Below are 26507 nucleotides of genomic sequence, written 5' to 3' on the forward strand. Positions count from 1 at the left end.
TTTTGTTCACAAGTTTAAAACCACAATATGTGATTATATTTCAAATTGTTTTTAAAAGTTCAATTCAAAAATTGTAATTACATGATCCTCAAAACAACAATTGAAAATAAATTTATCATGATAAATTTATGTGACGCAATTAAATGTTTTGACGTTATAAAATTTTCTAAATTTCCCATAATTCGATTTGTAGTTGTTTCAAAAATGAATTGTTTTGTAACTTTTAAAAGAAATTTAATTCTTAGCTATATTTTATTTGACTAAAGAATTTGAAACTATAGTTTGTATTCATGTCACAAAATTGACCAAAGTAGCTTTATTACAAAATAAAGTTTGTTTGTAAATAAAAGTTTTACTTTTTAAATAGATTTAAGCTGTACTTATGTATATTTGTTTTTTATGTATGTAGAAGAATTTTCTAAATATACATTTCTCAGCCGTAGTTTTAAGTTTTGATATTAGTTGTAATAATATTAATTTTAGTTTTATAAAATTATAACTATTAAATAGTAAACATAAGCTAGGCTTGGGTATTTTGAATACATTCAATCTAACTACTGATATGTAAAGTAGTAGTAATACTTTGTAATGGACTTATAAGATGTTAAACAATTGTTAATCGTGGAGATAATTAAAAAACGTTTAAATTAAAAATTAAATAACTGATTTTACATTTACTTTTAAATTTTGTAGTGATAGTTTTTTGTAATATTGCTAAGGGAAGTATCTTAACGTAAAAAAAATTTCTAACTCAAACTTTTACCCTTGTGAAAAGTTAAGATAAAAAACTTACAACTTATAAATCCTTATTTGAATATGTGCTTGTAGCTTTAAAATGTACCATGTTAATTATAGTTTTGATACAAACTTTCACTTACAAACAACAAACTTGTTTTTACAGTATAATATTGTTTGGTACATATAATTGCATGCGAAAAATTCACACCTAAGTTTCAAGCTGTAATTTAAGTTAATTTTCACACAATTATTTTCATAAAACCTGTCATAAAATTCTGTATAATTTTGATGTATCTGTATAATCACATTTAGTGAGGTAAATCTCATGAAAGTACAGAAATTTTGAATAATAACAATAATAAACCCTGGTACATAGTAATAGTGCAAATTAACTAGTTTTTGTGTTTATAAACATTTCTTACTTCTACTGTATTGGTCTATGACAGGGTTGCCCAAACTATTAAAGCGCCTTTAAGGATATTAAAAATCAATGACCCTTTCAATAAGATTTCTCAAGGAACTACCCTTAAGTACGCTTAAGACCTTTTATTTTTTCTTCATCGTCAACTTCAGAATATCTAGAACAAGTTTAAAATTATAGCCTTTATTTCCCCTCTATGCCCCTTTTACTAGTCACGCCCACATACGGTGTTGGAAACCTTATTCTACGGTGTTGCCTTGTTGTGTCTAAACTTATATTTAGGAAATTAATTAAGTAGATTTACACAAGTTATAATATTGTATGAAATAGAGTGCTCAATGTATGTGAGCTTAATTATTAAAAAAATTATTCAACGATTTAGCCAACACTGTTCATTTTGAAAGGATCTTCAGAGCTTTTTTAGTAACAATGATTAATAAATTTGTTAAGTAGATAAAAATATATGGATGTAGCGCAATACTTGTGTGCATTGTGTTATTCTGTTTGAATATTTCGTTTATTTAAATACATCTACATGTAGTAGAAACTTGTATTAATGATGTGTGAATACAGTTAGATAAATAACCAAAAAAAAAAAACTATTTTTATTCGCACGTTGTTTGCTAACAGATACTTGTATCAAGTAGTTTATGAATAAAATTACATGATACTTTTTTATTGTTTTCACAATTACTATTTTTTAACAGATACATTTTAGCAAACAACTAATAAACACAATTACATGAAACTGCTTTAAAATTTTACACTATTAATAATTACTTTTTTTACGTATCTATAAAACAAGCAACTAGTATCAACAATTAAAAAATAAAATTACATATTATAATTTTTTTTTTTAAATAATACTTTTTACAGATCTATGTGAACAAGCAACTAGTGTCAACAATCGGCGAGGGAGCTTCTTTTGGTGAGCTCGCTCTCATCTATGGAACTCCGAGAGCTGCTGACGTCAGAGCTAGAACAAATCTTAAGTTGTGGGCTATTGATAGGTGAGGTTTTAGTTAAATTTTATATTTGTAGAGTTCATATTCAAAGTTTTAGTTTCTGCTAGAACCAATCTTAAGCTTTGGGCTATTGATAGGTAAGATTATTAGTTAAATTTTATATTTATGGAGTTTATATACAAAATTATAATTATTGCTGGAACCAATTTCAAGCTTTGGGCTATTGATAGGTAAGGTGTTAGTTAAATTTTGATATGTATTGTTATTTGTATAGATATTTGTAAGCTTTAACTTGTATTAAATTGTGGGGTATTGGTAGGTTAGATGTCGATTTTCAATTAAAGTTAACAAGGATACTGTGTTGTTCATCAAGGTGTTTAGAAAAGTTCATTTATTTTTGTTCCAGTAATTCTAATATATAAGTTTTTTCTAACAGGGATTCTTATCGAAGAATTTTGATGGGATCCACTCAAAAGAAGAGAAAAATGTATGAAGAATTTTTGAGCAAAGTCTCAATTCTTGGTTAGTTTTTTATATTTTGAATATATTTATATTAAATACAATGTATAAAAAGTTTTTAGGTAAAGTCTTTATCATCGGTCTGTTTTTTTTGAAAAACTTATGACATATAAAAAGTGTGTGAAAAATTCTTGAGCAAAGACTCTGTTCTTGAATAGTTTTTTGTATTTTAAATATATTCGTTTTACATATGATGTATGAAAAATTTTTAAGTAAAGTCTTAATTATTGGTCTGTTTTTTTTTGTTGAATAAATTATATTATATAAAAAATGTGTGAAGAATTTTTGAGCAAAGTCTTAACTTTTGGTTAGTACAAATATATCTTAAGTTATAGCTATGTTTATATGATTGATTAAAGTTTTTGAAAGTTAAAGTGAAGGAAAATTTTGGCCACATCTACTTGAAAAGTACTTCTTGTAATTGAAATGTGTTTACTAAAAATAATAAAAAAATCTTTGGACGAAAATCCAAGCAAAATTATTTTGAAATAGGCCTGAATATTTACTCAAAACTTAACTAAGAGTAATTTTATATAAGTTTTATATAAAAAACTAAAATTTCTTGTTTTGGACGCAATATTTTCAAACTGAATAAAACTTCATGAAGTAAAATATGAAGATGGGTACTTACATTAATGTATTTTCTCAGATTCTGTACAATAACAAGCTGCATTTAATTAATTTTTCACAGAATCTCTTGATGAGTGGGAGAGACTGACGGTTGCGGACGCCTTAGAAACGGTCGTTTTCGAACCGCAGCAAGAAGTTGTTGTACAGGGCCAGCCAGGAAACGATTTCTTTATCATTGTTGAGGTATGTTTATATATATATATATATTAGATGGGTCAGCTTGGAAACGATTTCATTATCATTGTTGAGGTATGTTTATATATATATATATATCAGATAGGTCAGCATGGAAACGATTTCTTTATCATTGTTGAGGTATGTTTATATATATATATTAGATGGGTCAGCTTGGAAACGATTTGTTTATCATTGTTGAGGTATGTTTATATATATATATATATTAGATAGGTCAGCCAGGAAACGATTTCTTTATCATTGTTGAGGTATGTTTATATATATATATATATTAGATGGGTCAGCTTGGAAACGATTTCATTATCATTGTTGAGGTATGTTTATATATATATATATATCAGATAGGTCAGCATGGAAACGATTTCTTTATCATTGTTGAGGTATGTTTATATATATATATTAGATGGGTCAGCTTGGAAACGATTTGTTTATCATTGTTGAGGTATGTTTATATATATATATATTAGATAGGTCAGTCAGGAAACGATTTCTTTATCATTGTTGAGGTATGTTTATATATATATATATATTAGATGGGTCAGCCAGGAAACGATTTGTTTATCATTGTTGAGGTATGTTTATATATATGTATATATATTAGATAGGTCAGCCAGGAAACGATTTCTTTATCATTGTTGACGTATGTTTATATATATATATATATATTAGATAGGTCAGCCCGGAAACGATTTCTTTATCATTGTTGAGGTATGTTTATATATATATATATTAGATAGGTCAGCTTGGAAACGATTTCATTATCATTGTTGAGGTATGTTTATATATATATATATATCAGATAGGTCAGCATGGAAACGATTTCTTTATCATTGTTGAGGTATGTTTATATATATATATATATATATATATATTAGATGGGTCAGCTTGGAAACGATTTCTTTATCATTGTTGAGGTATGTTTATATATATATATATATTAGATAGGTCAGTCAGGAAACGATTTCTTTATCATTGTTGAGGTATGTTTATATATATATATATTAGATGGGTCAGCCAGGAAACGATTTGTTTATCATTGTTGAGGTATGTTTATATATATGTATATATATTAGATAGGTCAGCCAGGAAACGATTTCTTTATCATTGTTGACGTATGTTTATATATATATATATATATTAGATAGGTCAGCCCGGAAACGATTTCTTTATCATTGTTGAGGTATGTTTATATATATATATATTAGATAGGTCAGCCCGGAAACGATTTCTTTATCATTGTTGAGGTATGTTTATATATATATATATATTAGCCAGCCTGGAAACGATTTCTTTATCATTGTTGAGGTATGTTTATATAGATTTTTTTAGATGAATATATAAAAAATAAGGTGATTATTTAAACTTAATCACTTTCTACAGAGCCCACTTGAAGGGCTTTAAAACAATTTATTAAGAAAATGCGATTTAAAAAACTCTTTTTTCGTTTTTATGAAATGTATGTTTTGGGATTTTTGAAATCGCATTTTCCTAATAAATTATATATAAATGAGATAGGATTAACTTTAAATTATCTATTTGGTAATGTTGTGGTATGTTAATAAAATTTATTTAAATGTATTAAAAAGCACCGCTTGGAATTTTTTTTTTTTTGCTGAGTTAAAAAATGTATAATTTATATTAAAGTATTATGAATTGTTAAAGGTTAAGTATAAGTTTAGCATAAATAGTTTTTGATGCATTAGTTAAGTTCATAACAAAATATTAAAACTAAAGTGCAAACATAAAATTTTAAGTGTTAAAATATTATAAATTATGTTAATTATTTTAGAAAAAAATTAAATAAGTTTATTAAGTATGTAATTATGAAAAATGTATGGTTTAAATAAAATAATAAAGTACTTTTCTATAAACTATATTGTGTAAACCTAACTCGGAATTGAAATAACTAAAATTTAATTTTATAACCACAAAATATGTTTAAAAATAAGTTTGTTTGAACTATCAAAATATGAAACAAATTTAATATTAGCCAGTTAAAATATTTATTTAAACTATATTGATAAAATTAAGATGTATGCTTAAAGTAATGAAAAGTAAACAGTAAGCAATATGTTCTTTATTCAAAACATATTGAAACAAAATAGTAGCATAAGTTTAATTAATATTATTTTTATTTTAAAAACGATTACCTAATTTTTTTTTATACTCTTTAGAACAGTGGTTCCCAACCTTTTTGATGCCTCGCACCCCTAAAATCTCTTAATTTGATCTCGCACCCCTAACACTATATACTTAATTATTTATTAATAATTTTATTATAATTTCATTGATTTCATGAATTAATAATTTGTACTTTAATTTTTATGGTAGTGTACTATATTAAGAAATATAAAACACTTGGAAACTTAAAAACATAACAAACTATATTTGAACAAGTTTTATATATCTATCTATTTTTTATAGGGTAAAAAACATCAGAACTCACTCTTCCCTTCTCAACGATAAACGTTTTATGAAGGTTAAGCAAGTGAGTTTGGAGCTCATCACTTGTAATTCTACCTGCTCATTTTTAAACAAACTAAAAAAATTAATTACTTTTTAATTAAACGAAAAAAAACTAATCTATCTTTATTAAAAACATTTTTTTTTCAATTAACATAAACAAAAAACTAAACTAATTACATATTTAATAAAAAATCCTAAATGACACCTCATTATCCTCACAAGGTATTTAACAAACTATTAAAATACTATTCATGCAATATTATTTTGAAAAGATTAAGAACTTAATTTTAAATCTACTCTAAAGTTAATGACTTTTTTGTTCCTGTTTATTGTACAAAACTTTCTGAAAACAAGTCATTTTGTTGCTGATGGCAATTCGCATGTCTGCCTGTGCATTCAAGCGGCTTCTTGATTTAGTTTTTATAGACAAAAGAGTACTAAATCCAGACTCGTACAAGTAAGTCGTTGCGAATGGAATGAGAGTACTTAGTGCTTTTTCACTAAGTTTTGGAAACATATTCATTGAACAACACCAATATTGCTCAAGAGTTTTGCTTTCAAACTGCATTTTGATAAAACGGTTCATGCATAGTTCAATAAGTTCATCTTTTAACGATTCATCATCGGACATGTGATTCAAATTACAAGAATATGGATTTATTATCCATTCTTCAGAAAATTCCAGTTTTCCTATTTTAAAATATCCGTCAAAAGACTTGGATAGTATTTCCAAATGGTTCATAATTTCTTCACGCACACTTGGAACGAAACACTCATCTTCATCAGTCACTTTCTTCGAGTAATAGAAAGTTTGATAAATTGCCTCTTTCAACTCATCGACATTAGAGATTTAATTTTTTTTAAAAGCGTTTATTACTTCACGACATTTTATAAAATTTGAATTTCTCCCTTGCATGGAAACACTCATTTCATTCAACCGGCTGAAAATGTCACTTAAGTAAGCTAGTATTTTAAAAAACTCTTTTGACTCCATTTCTTTGAAATGGTCTTAGTCACATTCCTTAAGAAAAGCTTTTACTTCTTTCCTCAATTCAAAAAAGCGCGTTAAAGCTCTTCCACGTGACAGCCAGCGGACCTCCGTATGGAAAAGTAAAACTGAATGTTCACTACCATAATCTTGACACAAGGACTTAAAAAGACGGTGATTAAGAGCACGAGCTCTAATCAAGTTGATTGCCCTCACACACATATCAAGGAAATTTTTAGATTTCGAGGGTAATGTTTTTGATGCCAAGGCATGTCGATGAAGAAAACAGTGAGTACCCCTGCAAATGCGGAATATCCTGTTTTAACAAAGCAAAAAAAAAAAAAACTGATTTATTTCCCAACATAGCAGGGGCACCGTCAGTACATACAGAACCAATAACTTGCATGTCTAAGTCATGTTTCGCAAAAAAGTTCTTGACATATTGAAAGATGTCTTTTGCTTTTGTAGTTCTCTTCAGATCTTCACAAAATAAGAAATCTTCTTTTATCGAACCATCATGCACATATCTCACTAGTACAATCAATTGACTGCAATTTTCAACATCGGTTGATTCGTCCAAGTGGAGAGAGATTTTTAAAGAATTAGCTTTGATTTCAGCAATGACTTGATCCAAAACATCCGAACTTAAATCTTTAATTCGACTTTGAATAATATAATTAGATAGCGGCACTAACTCAAGCTTTTTTGAAGCTTCTTTTCCAAGAACATCTTCTGTCATTTGTAACACACATGGCTTAATCAACTTATCAGCAATTGTATGAGGCTTTTTGGATTTAGCTACGTTATACACCACATGGTAAGAAGCTAATAAAAGAGGTTTGCCAGCAGATACAAAACCGAACTTTGGAAGTGTTCCTCGTGATTCATAGCGGATTCTTTTAGATTTCAATGACTCAAAATCATGACCTGAAATATCTGCTCCACCATGTCGTTTGTTAAAATGTTCTTACAACTTATAAGGCTTCAAATTTAAGTTCGAAAATACAATGTTACATAACATGCATTGCGGTTTTAAGTAAAACCAAGCTGAACATAACTTTTATTCTACTTCCTTATCTTTGACATGATTGAGTACTAATTAAATAAACTGTATTGTAAAAAAATAAAAAAGTCAATTACTATGACTTTTTTTGTCATAAAATTTATACTAAAACAATACTTAAGCCTATGACTTCGTCTAGAAAAGTAATAAATATTAGACTTAAACTTTAAAATTAACTTTTTATACATTTTGTTATGAATATATGTACTTCTTAAAATATAAAAATAAGCTGTTCTAAGTTTAGCTTATGTAATGTATTATTTTCAAAACTATTTGCAGCTAGGAGGTTTCAAAATAAAAAAATGTTTGAGTTAAGATTTTTAAAAGTTAAAAGATTTTAGTCTTAAATTGTCAAAAGATAGGTATAAAAGCAAATACAAAAAAAGTTTGTATGCTTACAACATAAATAGAAAAAAGTAGATTGAAAAAGGTAAACGGTTTAAGTTCAAAAAAGGTATGAATAGAAATAAAGTTGATGCATTGAATACTTTTGCTGATCAATAAAAATTGGTTTCAGTAAAGCTAAAGACAAGTTTTCTAAAATGGTATAACATACAGTAGTAGCTGTGAACTTTAAAATTTACTGATATTAAATCTTTAAGCATCACTTTCTGCACAACTAATCTTTGTAAAAGATTACATTATAAACGTAATAGACTTAAAAGAACCTGTTCTTAACAGCTAATAAAAAAACCTGCTGAAGATACTAATTCTTATCTAAGTATTTAAATTAAAATAGATGCTAGCTCATTTACTGTTTTAAACAATTAATGACCAGTTAAAAAAATAAAATATTTAAAGAACAGATGATTAAAATTCACAGGTGTAAAACTCTAAGAAAGCTTTACTGAAATGATAATTCTAAACTAACAGCTATTAAATGAAATTAGTAAAATGAATTTACGTCTAGAAAAGCGCTCTTGCTCTATGACGTATTAATAAAATTAATTTATTTAGAAAATAAGCGCCGACTTGTTTTCATAACAAAATGTAATTTTTAACTTTATAAACTTTATCAAAGAGTGAAAATCTCCTTATTTGTCATACAAAAATTAAAAGCCATCTCGCACCCCCTGGAATGCTGCCTCGCACCCCCAAGGGGTGCGAGCACCCCTGGTTGGGAACCCCGGCTTTAGAACATATGCCTAATTTGTAATTTAAAAGCTAAAGTTTTTTCGAAGTTTAAAACCTTTTATAACTAAAAATAAAAAATAATTGACATTTTCATGAGATAAATATAATTACATAGAGAAATATTTTAAGTTGATAGTAAAGTCTAAAAACAACTTATAAAGAAAACGATATTCAGCATATGATTTTAGTGAAATTAAAACATTAAATTTAAATAATTTTTTCATACAATTGTTTTACATTGCATGCTTGTAAATACATTTCATCAACTTAAGTGATTTTAACGTATTTGAGTGAAATATTAATTTTTTTGTTTTAGTTTACAGTTAATTCAAACAAAAGTGATTACGTTTTTAAACATTGCTGAAAATTTGCTTTTAATTTTAACAAATGTATAATTGCTTTAATGCTTTTATGTATACTTTATATATTTTATGTAAAATTATTTCTGATTTAAATAACAGAAAAATCAAAATTTATTGTTTTGAAACAACTGCTGAGCTTTTATATAGGTTAATAATATATTGTAGATGACAACTTTGTATACAATGTGTTTTTATTAAAAGTGTTATTTTTTTGAATGATATTATCAATTATGATTGTAATACGTTTTAAAATTTGAAACTTTTATTAGTGTAAAACTCTTATTTTAGCAAAATATTTTGAAAATTTTACATAAATATTTTTCTTCATAAGTAATTTGGTAGTGGCGGTAATTTGTAGCTATAAAATTTTTATGTACACGTTTCATTTGAAAACAAAACAATAAACAGTATGTCGTTTATGCACATATAGTATAAACAACAAACATTTTTTTCTTGCACATAGTAAGATGTTGCCAACTAAACTTTTGTATTCATAAGCCAACATTTTCAAGTGGTTTTTACGTGTTTTTATAAGTGCTTTTTTGAGATTTTAATTCTACTCAAAATTCTTTATATTTGTTTAAAGTCTTTCACAAAAAATGTTGGATTTGTGTAATCTTTACTTTATGCTAAAATGATAAGTTAGTTTTAGATTATTTATAATTTTTAACCTATTAAACTAATTTATTTAATCAAAAAATTAAAATGTTATTGAAATACTTTATAACTAAAAAGATTTTCATAATTATCAGTATATTTATAGTTATATTACATTAGATTATTTATAATTTTAAATCTATCCAATCAAATAAATAAAAATATTTTTGAAATTTTTTTTAAACTAAAAAGTTAAAATTATCAGTATAGGCGTAAATTTATAAAATAGTTGTTGATACGTAAGTTTAAATATTAAATTAATTTATATGTGTATTAAAAAGTTAAATTTACAAACTTTAATTTATAAAGTGTTCGTCACTCTCAAATATATACTTTTGTTATTTTAATTTTACATTTTTATCTGTTTCGTTAATAACAAAGATAAATTATTCCATTTAGTATAGTATAGTCTTTAGTAAAATTAACTTTAGTAATATAAAAGGTTAAAGTATACATTTTAATATGTAGACTTTTTAACTAATGATTACCTTTTATCTTAAATTATTTACGCAACAAATAGTTTTAATTACTTTTCTAACGAGCTTAAAAAGCTTGAACAAAATAGTTAATTAGATCTATTAATATTTTATTTTGTATTTTATTTTGTAAGTGTAAAGTTCATAATGTAATTTCTACAAATAATTTTAAGGTGGTATTTAAATAAAATTCAAACTATAACCTTGATATCTTCAAGTTTTACCTAGTTTAAAAATTAATTAAATATAATAAAAAAGTTTATTACTATTGTTGTTTGTCTTGTAGGTTAATTATAATTTTAAGTACCGTTTAAGACCAAAGAAAGTTGTTTATTAAATATTTAAGTTTATGTTAATCTGTGTTTAATATGTTGATAATTGAAATATTTTGCAATATTTGTTTATTGTTTTTGAGTGTATCATCATGTATTGACGTATATAATTCATATTAGCTTACTTTTAAATTAAAAATAAATATTATATATTATAATAGTGTTTTATTTTTTCAAGACTTCATTATGTTATTTCTCGATTTTTTTATTATCTGTCGATTTTTTATATTTATTAAGCTTAAAATACAAAAATTCTAGTTTTATTCCTAAAAATTAAATTTTGTTTATTGGGAGTTAACTTGGTAATTACCTTACACATATAAAATTAATCATTAAACGTGAAAAAAGTTAAGAACCGCTGCTTTAAACAAAAATAAACTTGAAAAACAATTTTGAGCAGAATTAAAATCTCAAAAAAGGCACTCATAAAAATACGTCAAACCACTTTGAAAACCTTATGAATACAAAAGTATTGAAAACTTTGTTTGTAAAATGTTACTATGTGTTGAAAAAGAAAGCGTTTTTTGTTTATTTTATAAGTGCATAAATTACAAACTGTTCATGTTATTGTTTTGTTTTTACCTTTTGGAACGTGTACATTAAAATTTTAGAACCATAAACTATTTTAACTATCAATACAGTGGTCGTGGAACATATTTTAATTAATATTTCAAACATTTTTTTTCACATTATTGAAACTTTCAAATTTTAAACCGTTTAAAATCATAAGTTTGTTGACGTTAAAATATTATTTCTCTTCATATTTGTTTTCTAAAATCAAAACATAGAATATTATAACTGTCTTAAATTAATTAGCTTAAAAAATAATGGAATTAAAACTTAGTTGAATAACTTTTTAAGATGTTAATTTACATTTAAAGACAATAAAAAATGAATCATTTAAGCGAAAATGTGTTTGCTATTTAAATGATGTATTACTAAAGATTTACTTATTTTTTAAAAACTTTAAAAAAATTTTACATTTGAAGTTGGTTTATTTTTAGTATAATTTCTTTTTCATATGCAAAAAATAAGTAAATATTCTAGTAATTAATACTTACGTAAAATAATAATACCTACCCTGTTACATACAAGAATAAAGTAAAAATTTTGAAAGTTTAATAAAAATTTTCGTAAATTATTAATGACGTCAATTGATATTCAAGTGTAATAGTTGGAATGTTTATAATAAATTATAATTGTTATATAAACAAAATTTGCAAGTAAATCAATTTTATAGTTGTTTTGTTATTCTATATTCTATGCACGTCAAAGTATTACATAAGTTAATACAATTTAAATATTATATAAACCAAAAATTGTTTTTTAAAAAATATTTCATTATATAAACCAAGTATATTATAAACAAGAATTTTAGAAGTTAGTTTAGTTTTAAAATGTTGTTTGTTTATGTAATAAAACTAAATTGAACTCTTTAAAGTTTATTGAAGATAAAGTGAACAATAAACTAATATTCAAAAGTAAATATTATTACTGTAGAGCTTAAATAGTATGTAAATCAAAAACTGTTTATTATAACAAAAAGTTATGAAATAAAGGGTATTTTGAAGTATAACATTTCAAGTACATATTGTTATTTGTTTATATGTTTATATTTTAATTCAGTTTGGTAGGATTTGTTTAGATATAAAGTTATAAATATTATTTGTTTTAAGCAAAAAGATTGCACAATTTACTGAAATGTAAAGAGCTTATTTAAAACTAATTAAATGTGCGCATCTTTATTGGTATAAATTTAACAACAAACATCATAATATTATCTATAACAAAACTATACAATTTTGAAAAAAATGTTTTGCTTTTTCAGACTGTTTTTAATATGCTTATATAATGTAAGCTAATTTTAACATTTAAAACCAAATAAAAATGTACAGTTAGTATGAGTATCATTTAAGGCATTTAGAAATATAAATTTATTAATACTTTAATTTGTTAATAATGAATGGTATATTTAACAAAGTACATCTATAATGTATTTTTAGTAGTTAGTCTAAATGTTTATTCTGATAGAAACCCTATGCTGAAATTTGAAAAAAATTCAGTTATATTTTCACAAAGCTAAAGACAATAAAAATGTTAACAATACTACAAAGCAATTTTAACTTAGTTTTATTACACAATAGAACTTCATAGAAAAATAGTTGTTAAACAGGGGATTTTATGTGACAGTTTGGCTTTTTTCAGGGAAGCGCGGCTGTTCTTCAAAGAGGGTCTGGATCGAACGATTACACCCAAGTTGGAATGCTTGGAAGTTCTGATTATTTTGGTGAGTAATAAATTATATTAAAAATTAACATTAAATAATTACACAAGTCTAGTGATTAATTTTGTGATTAGTTAATAATTAATATTTATTAAATGATATCAATAACTACGAATACACCCAAATTTGTATGCTTAAATCAAGAGATTGTTTTGGTTAATAAATATTAGTCAGATAAATAGTACAAAATATTAAATTAATGAAAAAATTGGTATGCTTGGATCTTCAGATTATTTTGGTAGGATTAGTAATAAACAGATAATGTTTTAAATTGATAAATGGTTATTCTGTGTTATTAATTTTAATAATTAAATATACACTATGATGTAACACTAAAGTAAAAAATTATTAAAAATAGTTGAATAAGTTATTTGATAATAGTGTTTATTCTTAACTAATACATAAGGTTGTAAATAAGTTTTATAAATCATTCTTCTAATAGTGTAATTCTAAATAAAAAGTTTCAATTATATGGAAGCAAAATGTTTTATACTATTGCATCTATATTTTTCTAAAAAATCATTAATTTGTAAACTTGCAAACATTTATAAATTATTAAGAAATAAAGTGAATTTGTGAGTAGACAAAACATTGTCTTGTTCAAAACAATACTCATACGAACACCAATAAAAAACAAGGTAATTAAAAGAAAAAAATTGTAAGATAAAATATCAATTTTACGCTAAAACAATATTAAAAAACAATTTTTGTGTCGAATACAAAATTTTACGAGAAATTTTAACTTGCAAAATATTTTCACATCAAGCAACTTTTTGTGTGCACAACAAAAACTTGTGTTCGGATGACGTAAATTTAAATTTTTGTCGTCACAAAACATAAACGCCAATTTAAGCTTCTAACTTAACGACACGAATTCTTATGGGACTTTTAAGATGCTCGCATGAGACTATTTGTGTGATTTTTCAATTATGCTTATATTACAATAGCTGAAGCTTTTCAGTTAAACTTTTTGTTTTGTTATAAAGAATCACGGAACTATATTTTATTAATAATACGTATTTTTTCGATTATGCAGCTAAATTAATATTAAGAAACTAATTGCCTAATAAATTTAAACTTGAACCAATTTTTTGATTTTTAAACTATTGAAACATTAATTTGAAAAACCAGTTATTTTTTCTTATCAAATAACATTTTAATAATACTTTCTTAAACAGTATATTAACAAAAATGTTAAAATTTAACATAAGGGTTGATCAATTCAATCATCGGACCACAAGCTTCGGTAGACGGAGACCAGTTTCGTCCTTATTAAGACGCATCAGTCAGTCACAACCGAAAAACTTGCAGTCTTCATTTTACAAATGGTTTATGCATGACTGACTGATGAGTCCTAATCAGGACGAAACCGGTCTCAGTCTACTGAAAGCTTGTGGTCTGATGCAGTGGCGTCGCATGGTATTTTTTTTAGGTGGTGCAGAATTTAAAAAAATATCAGTTATTTTAATAAAAATATGTTTTTACTGTCAAGTTTGAAAACAACTGAACTTTTGCTACACCTGAAGATAAGCTTTGCTTTTAAGGGCATAGGGGGGATGAAACAATTTGATCTTATTTTATGTAGTTTTTACTAAGCTACAAGATGCTTTTTACAGATTTTAAAAATTCAGTATATGTTTTAAGATATAGCCGGTCAAAGTCAAAGGCAACAAAAGGTTCATAATGGGAGGCACAAACTAAAACAGTGTTTAAAAAAATGTTTTACCCCCCTCCCCTTTATGCCCTTAACATCTACTTTAGAATTATTTTACTGAAATTACTTTATACAGTTTTAATTTAACTACAAGTCATCTTTTATCAATATAAAAGATTCATAAAATTTTTGAGATATGGTAATTCACAGTCAGAGGTACAAATGAATCCTTATTTTTATAATATAAACTCAAACAACAAATAAATCAAATCACTAAAATCATATCTTTTTTTTATAAGTTGGCCTCAAAATCTTTAGATGTTTCTTTTATAAAACAAAAAAAATTGCTAAATTAGATATTTAAAACACCAAGAAAAAAAAAGTTATAACAAAAGTTTTTTTTTTGTATATATAAAAATATATATTGATACTTAAAAATTGAAAACTTCTCTTCAACAAAAGTATAAAGTTTAAAAAAAATTAGGATGAAAAAGTTTAATTAAGAATTGTTTTAAAAATGATGGAGAATATAGGTTTTCAGTAAAATTGTATTTTTTGCTGTTTTGGTTTGCTCCTTGTATAATAAACCATTGTACTCTCTGGCTTTGACTGGTTGTAACTAAAAGTTTAATTGGAAATTTCAAGTTTATTAAAGAGTAACTATTAGCTTTCTGAAAAAGTTAAAATAAGAACAACATGTAAAAAAGTGCCTATACACCCTCCCCCCTTACTCCTCACTAATTTGCACATTTTTTTTACAAACATTAACATTTTTATTAACTTTTTTTCTAATTTTAATGTTTTTTGTTGGAGGTTTAAAATTCAATAGTTTTTTAAGAGTATCTTTTCTTTATTTAATATTTATTTGTTTTTCATTTTGATGACAGTATTTTTCTCAGGAGCTCAACTTTTTTAAGTTTAGTTGTGAGGCTGTTGAACTTTTCAAGAATTTTAAAGATAATTTATAAATATGTAACCATTATAGAAGTAAAAGTTTGGTTAGTTAGTTTTCATGTGGCCATAGGGGTAAAACACTTATTTTTTAATTTTAAATAACCTTGTTATTTTCAGAGTGAAAATTAAAACTGCTTTAGTCAGCCTGAATATTTTTTCTAATTTGGTCTGTTTTAATTTATCTTGGGTCATCTTGAGTTTTTAACATTTCTAAGTTATCCTGATTATGAGGCAAGGCAACCATGTTTCAACAATTTTATCTAAAATTTTTGCTTTGTTTATGAAAAAATTAAACCAAAAGTTATATAAAGTAGAGGTAGACTAAATTTTCCTAAAATGTTAAACTACTCTAAGTAATCAAAGTTTCTAAATTAAGGCTATTTACTTTATTTAAATATGTGATTGATTCAATAATACTATTTTTTATTTAATATAAATCTAAAATATTTTTCTGTAAGAGTGAACTAGAAGTTTATAATAAACTTCTTAATTCTTTTTTTCAGAACTTGAATTTTATTATTTATTTTATTAACTTTATGATAACAATAATCAGTTATAGTTAAGTTTATGTATGCAGATTAAAATAAAAAATCAAAATTTTAAGACTTTGGTGATTTAGGGTTTTTATCTTTTTTTCAAAATATGCAATTTATGACAAATCTTTTAATAGAAGTGATCTGTTAAATTTTAAAAATCATGTGGGTACATAAACTCAAGTTTAATCCTTTGCAGTAGCTTAGCTTTGTTTTTATTTTATGTTTACAATAGCTTGTAGATGATACTTAAGCAGTCCTGTTTTAGGGAATTTTCAACTTAGCTTACTTACCTCAAGATATTGATTTTGCGGTAATTCTTGAAGAAATTTTGCTTTTTTGAGTTCATTTGCGGCAGTCAGCTAAGAGTTTGCGGCAGTGAAGTGGGCAAAATGGTCGTTTTCAAAATTGAAGTTTTAAAAGAGATTTCGTTCAAAAAAATAACGAAAACGTTATAGATACTTATTTTTTTTCTTAGAAAATTTCAAGGTGGTGCAGTTGCGGCAGTGCAACACCCCACGCGACGCCCCTGGTCTGATGATCGAATTGGTATGATCAACCCTTATGTTAAATTTGATCTTGTCTCACGGCATACGAAAGTCCAGGCTTCTGTTCTGCTGACTTTCGCCTGTGTTTTTGAGAAGTGTAACTTTTATTAAGTTAATGAAACAGCCTTTTTGTTTTTGATTTTATGTTAATTTATTGTTTTGACTGATTGCTTTTAACTGTTAAAATGTAAATATAACAAAATTAAGTGTGTAAATAAATATTTAATATGGCAATTTAAGAAAAACTAAACCTAAACTTTTTATAATTAATCCACATAAATTAATACAAACTACCAAATTTTTTAATTTTCCCATTTTTTTACTTAAAAAAGTGTTGCAAAATAATGATATAAATATTTATTAGTATATAACTATTTTTTTTGTCTTGTAAAAATATTTTTATTTTCAAAAACTCACTTGTATGGCCATATGACTAAGATTGAAAGATTTTTAATATTTTTTAATTTTATTCATAAGTTTCAGTTAGATACATAATTTGAGAAAATAAAAGTATTAATTCTGGTTTTTTATTGTTATGTAATTATTTTAATTTCTTTATAAAATAAAAAGACTATTTTAATTCTGCCACCTAAAATATCCATTTTTCTAATAGTAGTTTATAGTTTATTTTTCTACTGGTTGTAAATAATTTTTGCTTCAAGGTTCAATGAGTTTCAAGAATAGTTGCTAACTTATTAAAGTAAAGTTTTTATAAATTAAATCTGTTAACTGTTATGAGTAGGACACATAAGTAAATTTCATAAATTCTCGTTCAATCATTTGTTTACGTAAAACTTAATAGTTTATAAAACAATTAGAATTAGTTTTAATAACTTAGTATTATACAATATTTTCGAACTTTATTTTTGGCTTGTGTTCAAATATTTTATTGAAGCACTTGAAAATGAGAAGTATAGTTTAAAAAATGTCAAATTATTATTTTTAATAAGTCTAAAGCTTGAGATTTGAATAAAATTTAAATTAAAAAATACCGCATTCAGTATCTCTACTAGATGGTTTTTTGAAGCACAAAATAATTGCGTTTTTAATTTACCTACAAATAGTATAAGGTAAATGACACAAACAGAATATGAGTTTGAATCAACTTAATAAAACAATAATTGTAAAGTACTATATATGATAAATAAACAATGTGAAAAATGATGAACCTTACATTTATTTAAACTGTTTTAAATTGTGTTAAATTACTTCGATTAGAATAAAACTCCCCGTCAATTCTTGATGACAAAAATAAAAGCAAAGGTCACATGAACTATTTTGTATTGGTAATTTTTTTTTTCGGTAATTTCCCACAAATGATATGATATCGCGCTGTTATTGGACAGAAAAAAAACGAATTAATTACTAAACAAAAAAAACAAAGATGATTAAAAAATATATGAAAGCTTTTTTCAATTTATTTCGTTTATTTTCGCTTAAATTGGTATTTTAATGTTTATAAAGATTTTTTTCAATTCCGGTAATTTCTTAACTAAAATAAAGCTAATTATAAAGTTAATTATAAAACGCTCTGTAATGGACAATGTGAAATATGATAGACTAAATTTTACATTTTTTTATAAATTTTTTAGTTGGTGTAAAACTACCGTGTTGTAAAACTACTTGGTGTAAATTACCCGTGTTGAGAAAACTCTTTAATTTTACACAATGTAAAATTGAAGAGTTTTCTCAACACGGGTAATTTTCCTCGGGCGAGATCGCATCACTACTGTTCAGACAGTGACTGTTTTCTTAAATGATTATAAATTTGTCTGTTTTTCTTCTGTAAACTTGTGAAACTTATCAGAAAACAACAAATTTTAGCAAAAAAAATTGTTATAATTCAAGCAATCTAAAAAAAGCTGAAAAATGTTTATAAATAAACAAAATTTCTTCACAATAACTCTCAACTCGGGTAATTTCCCCTCAGGTGAGATCGCACTGCTGCTGGACAGACAGTAACTATTTTCTTAAATTTGTTTGCTTTTCTTCTGTAAAGCAAAAACTGGTGAAACTTATCAGAAAACATTAAATTTTATCATAAAAATGTTATAGTTTAAGTAATATAAAAAAAGCTAAACAATGTTTGTAAAACAAAATTTCTTGACAATAACTCTCAACTCGGGTATTTCCCCTCAGGTGAGATCGCGCTGCTGCTTGACAGACCGAGGGCGGCGACGGTGGTGGCCAGGTCCGTGCTGAAGTGCGTGAAGCTGGACCGGCCCAGGTTCGAGCGGGTTTTGGGCGAATGCAGCGAGATACTGAAGCGGAACATTTCCCAGTACAACTCCTACGTGAGTCTCTCCGTTTGAGGGCGCTAGTGAGAGGAAAACAAAAAGCACGAGTCGAAATTTGTTCTAAAAATACGTCTATTCTTTGTTTTTGTAAGTGTTAAGTGTTGGTTTAAAATTTAAAAAAAAAAAAATTATATACGTTAACTTGTTTACAACGGTGTTCTCAGTATTTTATGTTTGTATAAAGGAAAAACGTTTTTAAAGTTTTAAATTCTGATTGAAAATAAAACTCCTTGTTTTCACTGTATTGGTATTAAAGTTTTGTGATTGACATGAAAACTTTTTCTGGTGATTATAGCATCAAAAGAAAAAAGAAAATTTTTAGTGATTATAGCATCAAAAAATTCAAATAAAAAAGAAAATTTTGGTGATTATAACATCAAAAAATACAAAAAAAAATTTTGGTGATTATAACATCAAAAAATACAAAAATATAAAAACTTTGTTTTTGCTTCTTCAAATGACTGCGTATCTACACAAATTTCTTTAAAAAATTCTTTCGAAAATCGTGTTCACTCGTTTCAATTGTTTTATATTTTCGTTTCTTTTTTCAAACTTTGTTTTCAGTCAAAAATCTAATCTGTACATAGCTGATCAAAATTTTGGTGTTTTTTGACTTTTCATGCGACTAAAAGTATTTCAAAAATTATGTCCTTAAAAATTGTGCAATTTTTCGAAATAATTTCAGTAACTTATTCTAAAAAATCTTGAAAAAAAATTTAAGGTATTGTTTTTCAGATTGAAAGTTTGTTTTGCTTTAAACCTGACTTAAGTTGTTTGTTTCACTAAAATTAAAAACAAATATTTCTTGTTTAGTTTGAAATATTTTATTTGGGACCAACTTTCTGGGCATGTTTTTAACTTATCTTGCCCCTTTAAGTTATTTTCGATCGATTTTTCAGTTTGAATCTTAAAAGTTGTCTTTGAAAGTTGAGAGCACAACTTAACAAATAGAATAATAATTTTTAAATAAAACAAAAAAGCACTTTGAAAAATGTAATTCGCTGAAATGTGAATACTTAAGTCAAGAATCGATCTAGAATTCCTAAAAGTTAAAAAAAAAATATTTTGTACGCTAATATCAATTCGTGTTTGCTAAAATATTCTGATTCCTTTGAATTGAAATCGACAATTTTTAGTTTTAAGTGTTTACAAATGATTTCTGAAAGCTTCGAAATTCGTAATTTGCGTCTCGGATTAATTTTCTTTTCGATTTTCGGTGTTATACCGCCGCTTAGCGGTTAAATTTTTCACAAATGTTTCGATGTCGTGTGTTTATCGTTTTGCGCTTCAAGTTTCAATAAACAGATTTTATGATGCTTGCGTGATTTTATTATTAATTTATTTATTGTTTTATTTTTAATAAATGTTTGTTGTAGGTAGTTATTAGATCAATGAAGTTTAAAAACGTTTTGATAAAAAAATACTAAATTAATTAAAGCACTTGTTTGGTTTTTTTATTTGATAATTTAACTTTTGGTCTTCAATGTATTATTTAGATGACTATCATTTATCGATTAAATTTTTATGGCTTTACTTTTCAGTATTATTAATTCAATAAAAAAATTTAAACAATAAAAATTTGTTTTATCTTTAAATGATGAAACATTTTTTAACAAAGTTAAGAATTAAAATTACATACATTTGTCAAGTCCAAAAAATTTATTATAAAAAAAAAAAACACAAAAAGACCACTAAAAATGTTTAACTAGTCAATAAAAATATTTTTATACTTAACTTCTTGAAGTAAACAATTAAATAATTCAGCACTTATAAAGTGTTATTCATATAATCGTTTAAAGTAAGTTATGTTTTTATTTGTTCTTGTAAAATTACCAAGTACACAAAACTAAATTAAAACATCTTAAAGTAACTAAATATATATATATTAATGAAGTATATAGAAAGTTTCATTTGACAAGTATGCACTTTAACCTAACGGAAATAATTCGACAGTTTACAACCTTGACAACTTTTTTATAAGTTAGCCCAGTTTATTGATAAAATATAATTTTTATCCAACAAACAACACAAAAAATGTATCTTTTTCTACTAAAACTTTCTAATAGTTACAGTAACCTTTGCGTAAGTAAATAATTTTAGTTCGTAATTACGCAGCACATACGAAAAAATTGTTTTAATTAACAAAACCTTAGATATTTAATAACAAACTTAAAACAATCAAATTGTTTTGATTAACTATTGAAAGAATCTATTAATTGAAAAATAAGCCAATCAAAATAGAGAAAACTCATCAAAACTTTTTTATGGTTATTGTTTATTTAACTAAAAAATACTGCTTAAATTATTTGGTCTTAGGACCTGGTGCGCAAAAAACCTTTCGGTTATCGAGTCGTACACCACTTGGATACCTTTTAATGTCTTGTTAACGAGACTTTTTAGATCAAAAAATAATACTATATAAACTAAACTATATGGAAACTAAAGTTCGAGCTATTTCAAAACTTCATTCAATACTACAACTTAATCAATTGTAAGTCTTGACTTATTAAGTTAAACAGTAAAATGAAAGACATCAAAAACTCACTTTTAGATGCTTTTAATTTAATCCCAGTAACATTGAGTATCATGATGAAACCTACACCTATGTGACGTAATAATATAACAAGATAAATATTAACATACTTGTTGAGATATTTAAGCTGAGATTCTGATAATGTAATTTATCATAATGGAGCCTAGTACTGGTTTAATTGGACAATGTCTAAGTTACATCCTGATTTTCTGGTATTCAACACCTTACAAAAAAAAAACAATGCTTAAAATTGTTTGAATGACTCTATGACTTAATAACAAAAGATACTACGATAGCAAGCTTGCAACAAAAATACAAGTAAAATCGAGACTGAAAAGGAGGTGTAAATTATTTTAAATAAATATATTATTTATTAGATCACATTTTTCATCTTCATTTTAGACATATTTAAAGTACACTCAAAAAATATTTTAGTGTTTGTACTTAATTGCATGTAGTGTAGAATACTAAACACCGTTAGTTATTTTTTAACAGTTTTTTAAGTCTAAATATTGGTACTAAACTACAGCACAAGTCCTGAGGGTATCCAAAATACGTTAAAAGGTATCCAAGTGGTGTGCGACTCGATAATCAAAAGGTTTTTTGTTGCACCAGGTCCTAGGACCAAATATTTTGAGCGCTTTTTTTTGTCATTTAATAAACTGAGTAGGACTTCCTGTACTGTAGAGTACAGAGTGTTTTTTATATTTTAGTGGACAGTCATGTTTTGCATTTAACAGTATAAAACGTCACATAGAAACTTTTTTTTTTAATTACTACTGGTTAAATTTAACAACAGAAGTCAGTTTTATTTTAAACATCAGCGTTAAGTGTTTATACAGTATAGTATTACTTCTAAGTTTCAACGTTTTGAAGCACAAAAGTTTATTTATACAATTGGTATTTACATCAGTCAAAAAAATTGGTGAAAAATAATTAAGTGTATTTTTGAATAATCAATAAAGGCTAGGTTGTTAAAGTATAAATATTAATTATTTCCACTTTTAAGATTTCAAGAACTTTATTGAGTTTGCCATGTATACATACAGTATCAAATCACTAAATTTTCTTGAGAACTACTATAAGGAACGTTTGAAGTAAAGTGTATATTTCATATGTAGTACGTTTATTTGTATTGTATTAAATTTTCTCGTTCATGACCGATTATTTTTAAGTCATAAAAATGTTCAGATTTATGACTTGAGAATACTTTCAGAAAATAAATATTTTAGTTTTGAACTGGTGTTTTCGCAGAAGGGTTAAGTACAGCTAAAGAATCATTATAACGGCCAAAATCTTTGTTGGCTTGAAGTTAAGTAGTATGTAGACATAAAAACCACAATATATAATTTTTTCGTCAATCAGTCGTAGTTGAAGAACTTAAGGATCAGATAACTTGAAACATTTTTATACTTAAACAACCAAGTTTTGTGTAATAAATTGTTACATTACAAGAGTTTACAGTTATTCTGTTTTAATTTGTTTAGTATGTATTAGATAGTATATTTGTTTATTGTCGATAAAACTATTTATTTTCAAAAGATAATATAAATACTGTAGAACTATTTAAATAGCTTAAACCTGTTTTGTTAAAGTGAAAAATAAAGAGACTCTTACACTTTCTATATAACTTGTTAAATGTTATAGAATTAAATTTGAGAAAACTTACTTGTGTCATCATATTGTATATTAATTTTCATTTTTTCTTTTTTTTTTATACAAAAGATTTCGAGTAGATATGTACTAAGTACACAATATTGAGTATTATTGTTTATTTCTTTCTTGTTATTTATTTTTAATAAAGCAGCTAAACCGTTTCATCCGAGCTGATGAAATGAAGCTAAAAATTATTATACCTTCAATAAAAAAAATATTTTTTAATAATCAGAAATAGTTTGTAATTAAAATGTTTTACTACGAGTAAACTTATAAAAATTGTTATATATTTTTGATTAAAAAGCAGTAAAAACATGTCAATATTTTTTATTTATTTTGGCTTTGTAACAAACATGTAAACAGTGTACAAAGTAACTGTTACGGAGGAATTTTTAGTATAACAAACCTTAAAATGTAGTAATAATAATGATACGTGCAGATACAAACTTTTATTTATTACTATCACAGTTTCACTGCTTTATAGCAGATATTCAAGTACAATAATAGACGACGATCTAAAGTACTTAATATATATAGATAGGAAGGTGTTTAGAGGTGATTACTTATACTTTGATAAGTATTAGTAAGTATATAAAACTTCTCACAATGGAAAGTGTAACAAAAAATCGGACCGCGATTTCAGCAAAGTTACTAGCTTATTTTTCATGAAAATTTGTATACGTCTTCGCAACAAGTATATTTCAGTTTACACTTTGTATTGCCCACTAACATTAAGCTGTCCCAGTAATTTTTCTCACATACTTACCTAGAATTGGATTTCAATTTATTACACGGTTGCCAAAAAACCTGGAATCCTGGAACTTGACAATTTAGGCTAAAAAAACTGGAAATACCTTGAATTTGAGAAGTTCTGAAAACAACATTGAATTTAAAAAAAAAATCACTTTAAAACCTTGAACTTTAAAAAACTTTTGCATGTTTAAACATACTAAAATTTCAATTTGAAACAAAAAATCTATTGTAGAGATAAAAAAATTTTGTCACCATCAAAAAAAGTTTTTTTTTTTTTAACACATCTAAAGTAGCTTTACAGTATCTGTTTAATGTTGTTATACTATATAACACAGTTTTTACCTCAAAATTAATTTCAATCTTAAAGTAGACCCTAAAATATGTAATTTATAAGCATAAAAGAAACTTTGAAAATCTGGAGAAATTGCCAAAACATTTGCCAACGCTGATTTTAGGAAAAATAAACACATTTAACCATGCTTCCTTATTATTTTGCCAACAACCACAATCAAAGAATACCCAACTAAAAGTAACACTTAAGTACGAACCATATAATACAAAAATATCCCCATACATTCGTAATTATTACTTATATTGTACATTATTAACTACCCAGGCTTAACTATTAACTAAAATCAAATAAATTAAAGCTTCAACATCTATATTTATATTTGTATACCTTATTTCTGTAAATGATCTTCTAGCACACTAGAACGCCAACTACAATAATCTACTGTCCATTGAATATTAAATCCACTAAAAAGTCACCCATGACTGCTGCAAAAAGACAAAACAAAAATTCCTTGTTGTATCTGTTATGAAATATCTATCTTATGGGCAAACCCAGTTTGACCCAGCAAAATTTGAGGGCATCTGTCAAAATACAAGTATGAACTTGAAATCTATTTCTTTTTTACTGTAATGAGACGTTCTTCTGTACCTTAGGAGAGACAGTGTATAAGCGGTTGTTTAAGCTTGGCCAAGCAGATAAGGAAAAAATAATTTCAACAAAATAATATATGGATCTATTCATATGAACTTTCTTATACTTACATTAATCACTCTCATTCAAACATGTGAATCATCTAGTAGGGCACATTCAACAGACTATGTGGTTTTAGCTCAGCAAGTAAGGTGGGCATCCGTCTTTCTTTTATCTGCTCGTGTATGCCAGCATGAACATTCTACTTAATTTTATTGTCCTTACCTAAATAAGTGTGTTCCATTAATTTCTAAAGTGATACCCACCCTATGAAAACATACACATGGATAACATAAAAATATCACTGTAACCTCCCACCCTATGGCCGTATGTTACTGTGAGGACAGGGAAATATAAAGAAAGAAATGCTCTCAAAAAGTATACCTATTTAATAACAACAACTGAAATATACCACTAACAATTATTAAACTCGTCTTAAAATATTGCAGCAACATCTCTCATCCCGTGGTCATATCTTCTTGTGAAAAATACTCATAAAGTTATTACTCTTCATCCTTTACTTGATAACTAACAATAATCAAAAATATATATAAGCTTATTAAGGGCATAAGGAAGTCCATCATTTTTTTTACATTTTAACATTGTACCTCTATCACTATTTATATACTTATTACTATTTATCAAAATAAAAATATATATATTATTTTTTGAGATATCTTCAGTTGTGTATAGAAAAAAAACATTGTTGAATTTTTTGGAACTTTGAAAAACTCACTAAAAAACTATCTCCTCCTTCATTTTTTTGTCAATTAACCTCAAATTTTCAAAAAACTTTTCCTTGCTTCAATAGAAAATATTATATTGTAAGAATTTAAAAATATCGAAGTCTAAGAAGTGTAGGATATAAGTTAAAAAAATAGTCATTAAAAAATTATTTTCAATAAGAAAAAATATCTACTCAAAATAGAATAAAAATCTATAATAGAAATGTTTGTTATTTAGTTAAGATTAAGCTGAGAAAGTTTCATAGTAGTTGCTTGAAAACTGTAGGATAAGATATGTCTTTAATAGATTAATTTTTTTTTGCTTTAGTCTTTCCATAAGAAACCTAGACAAAAATTATATAAAATTCTTAAATCAGTCTAGAACGCAGTCAATTTTAGTTTCTGTTTTTTGTTCTGCATCAATAACTAGAAAAAATCAAAAAAAATTAGAAAAGTCTACAAATTTATTGCATCTTAGTTAAGTTCAAAACGTTTTCAGATAAAAATCCGTCTTCAGTAAACTTATGATAAACTAAAATAACTGAAACACATTTTATACAACTAATTAAATAATAGTAAAAAAATATATTATCACTTTGTAGCTAAAATCAGTGTATAAAACTAAATTTGTAAAAGCTAGAA

At 25.5% G+C, this 26507-nt stretch overlaps 1 protein-coding gene across 1 annotated transcript in view; it reads left to right on the forward strand.

Moving 5' to 3' along the window:
- The window catches only part of LOC145842086 (cAMP-dependent protein kinase type I-alpha regulatory subunit-like), a 33872-nt gene extending 13340 nt beyond the window's left edge, over nucleotides 1-20532 (forward strand). Inside the window, exons 5-9 of the mRNA XM_082949465.1 lie at nucleotides 2036-2169; nucleotides 2561-2646; nucleotides 3335-3456; nucleotides 13152-13233; nucleotides 19059-20532. Coding sequence (XP_082805591.1) covers nucleotides 2036-2169; nucleotides 2561-2646; nucleotides 3335-3456; nucleotides 13152-13233; nucleotides 19059-19231 — 597 coding nt within the window. The 3' untranslated portion in view covers nucleotides 19232-20532. The remainder of the gene's footprint in view (nucleotides 1-2035; nucleotides 2170-2560; nucleotides 2647-3334; nucleotides 3457-13151; nucleotides 13234-19058) is intronic.
- The last annotated feature ends 5975 nt before the right edge of the window (nucleotides 20533-26507 follow it).

The sequence above is a fragment of the Thalia democratica genome, chromosome 8, assembly GCF_965202585.1.
Source record: "Thalia democratica chromosome 8, ktThaDemo2.hap1.1, whole genome shotgun sequence".
Taxonomy (NCBI): domain Eukaryota; kingdom Metazoa; phylum Chordata; class Thaliacea; order Salpida; family Salpidae; genus Thalia; species Thalia democratica.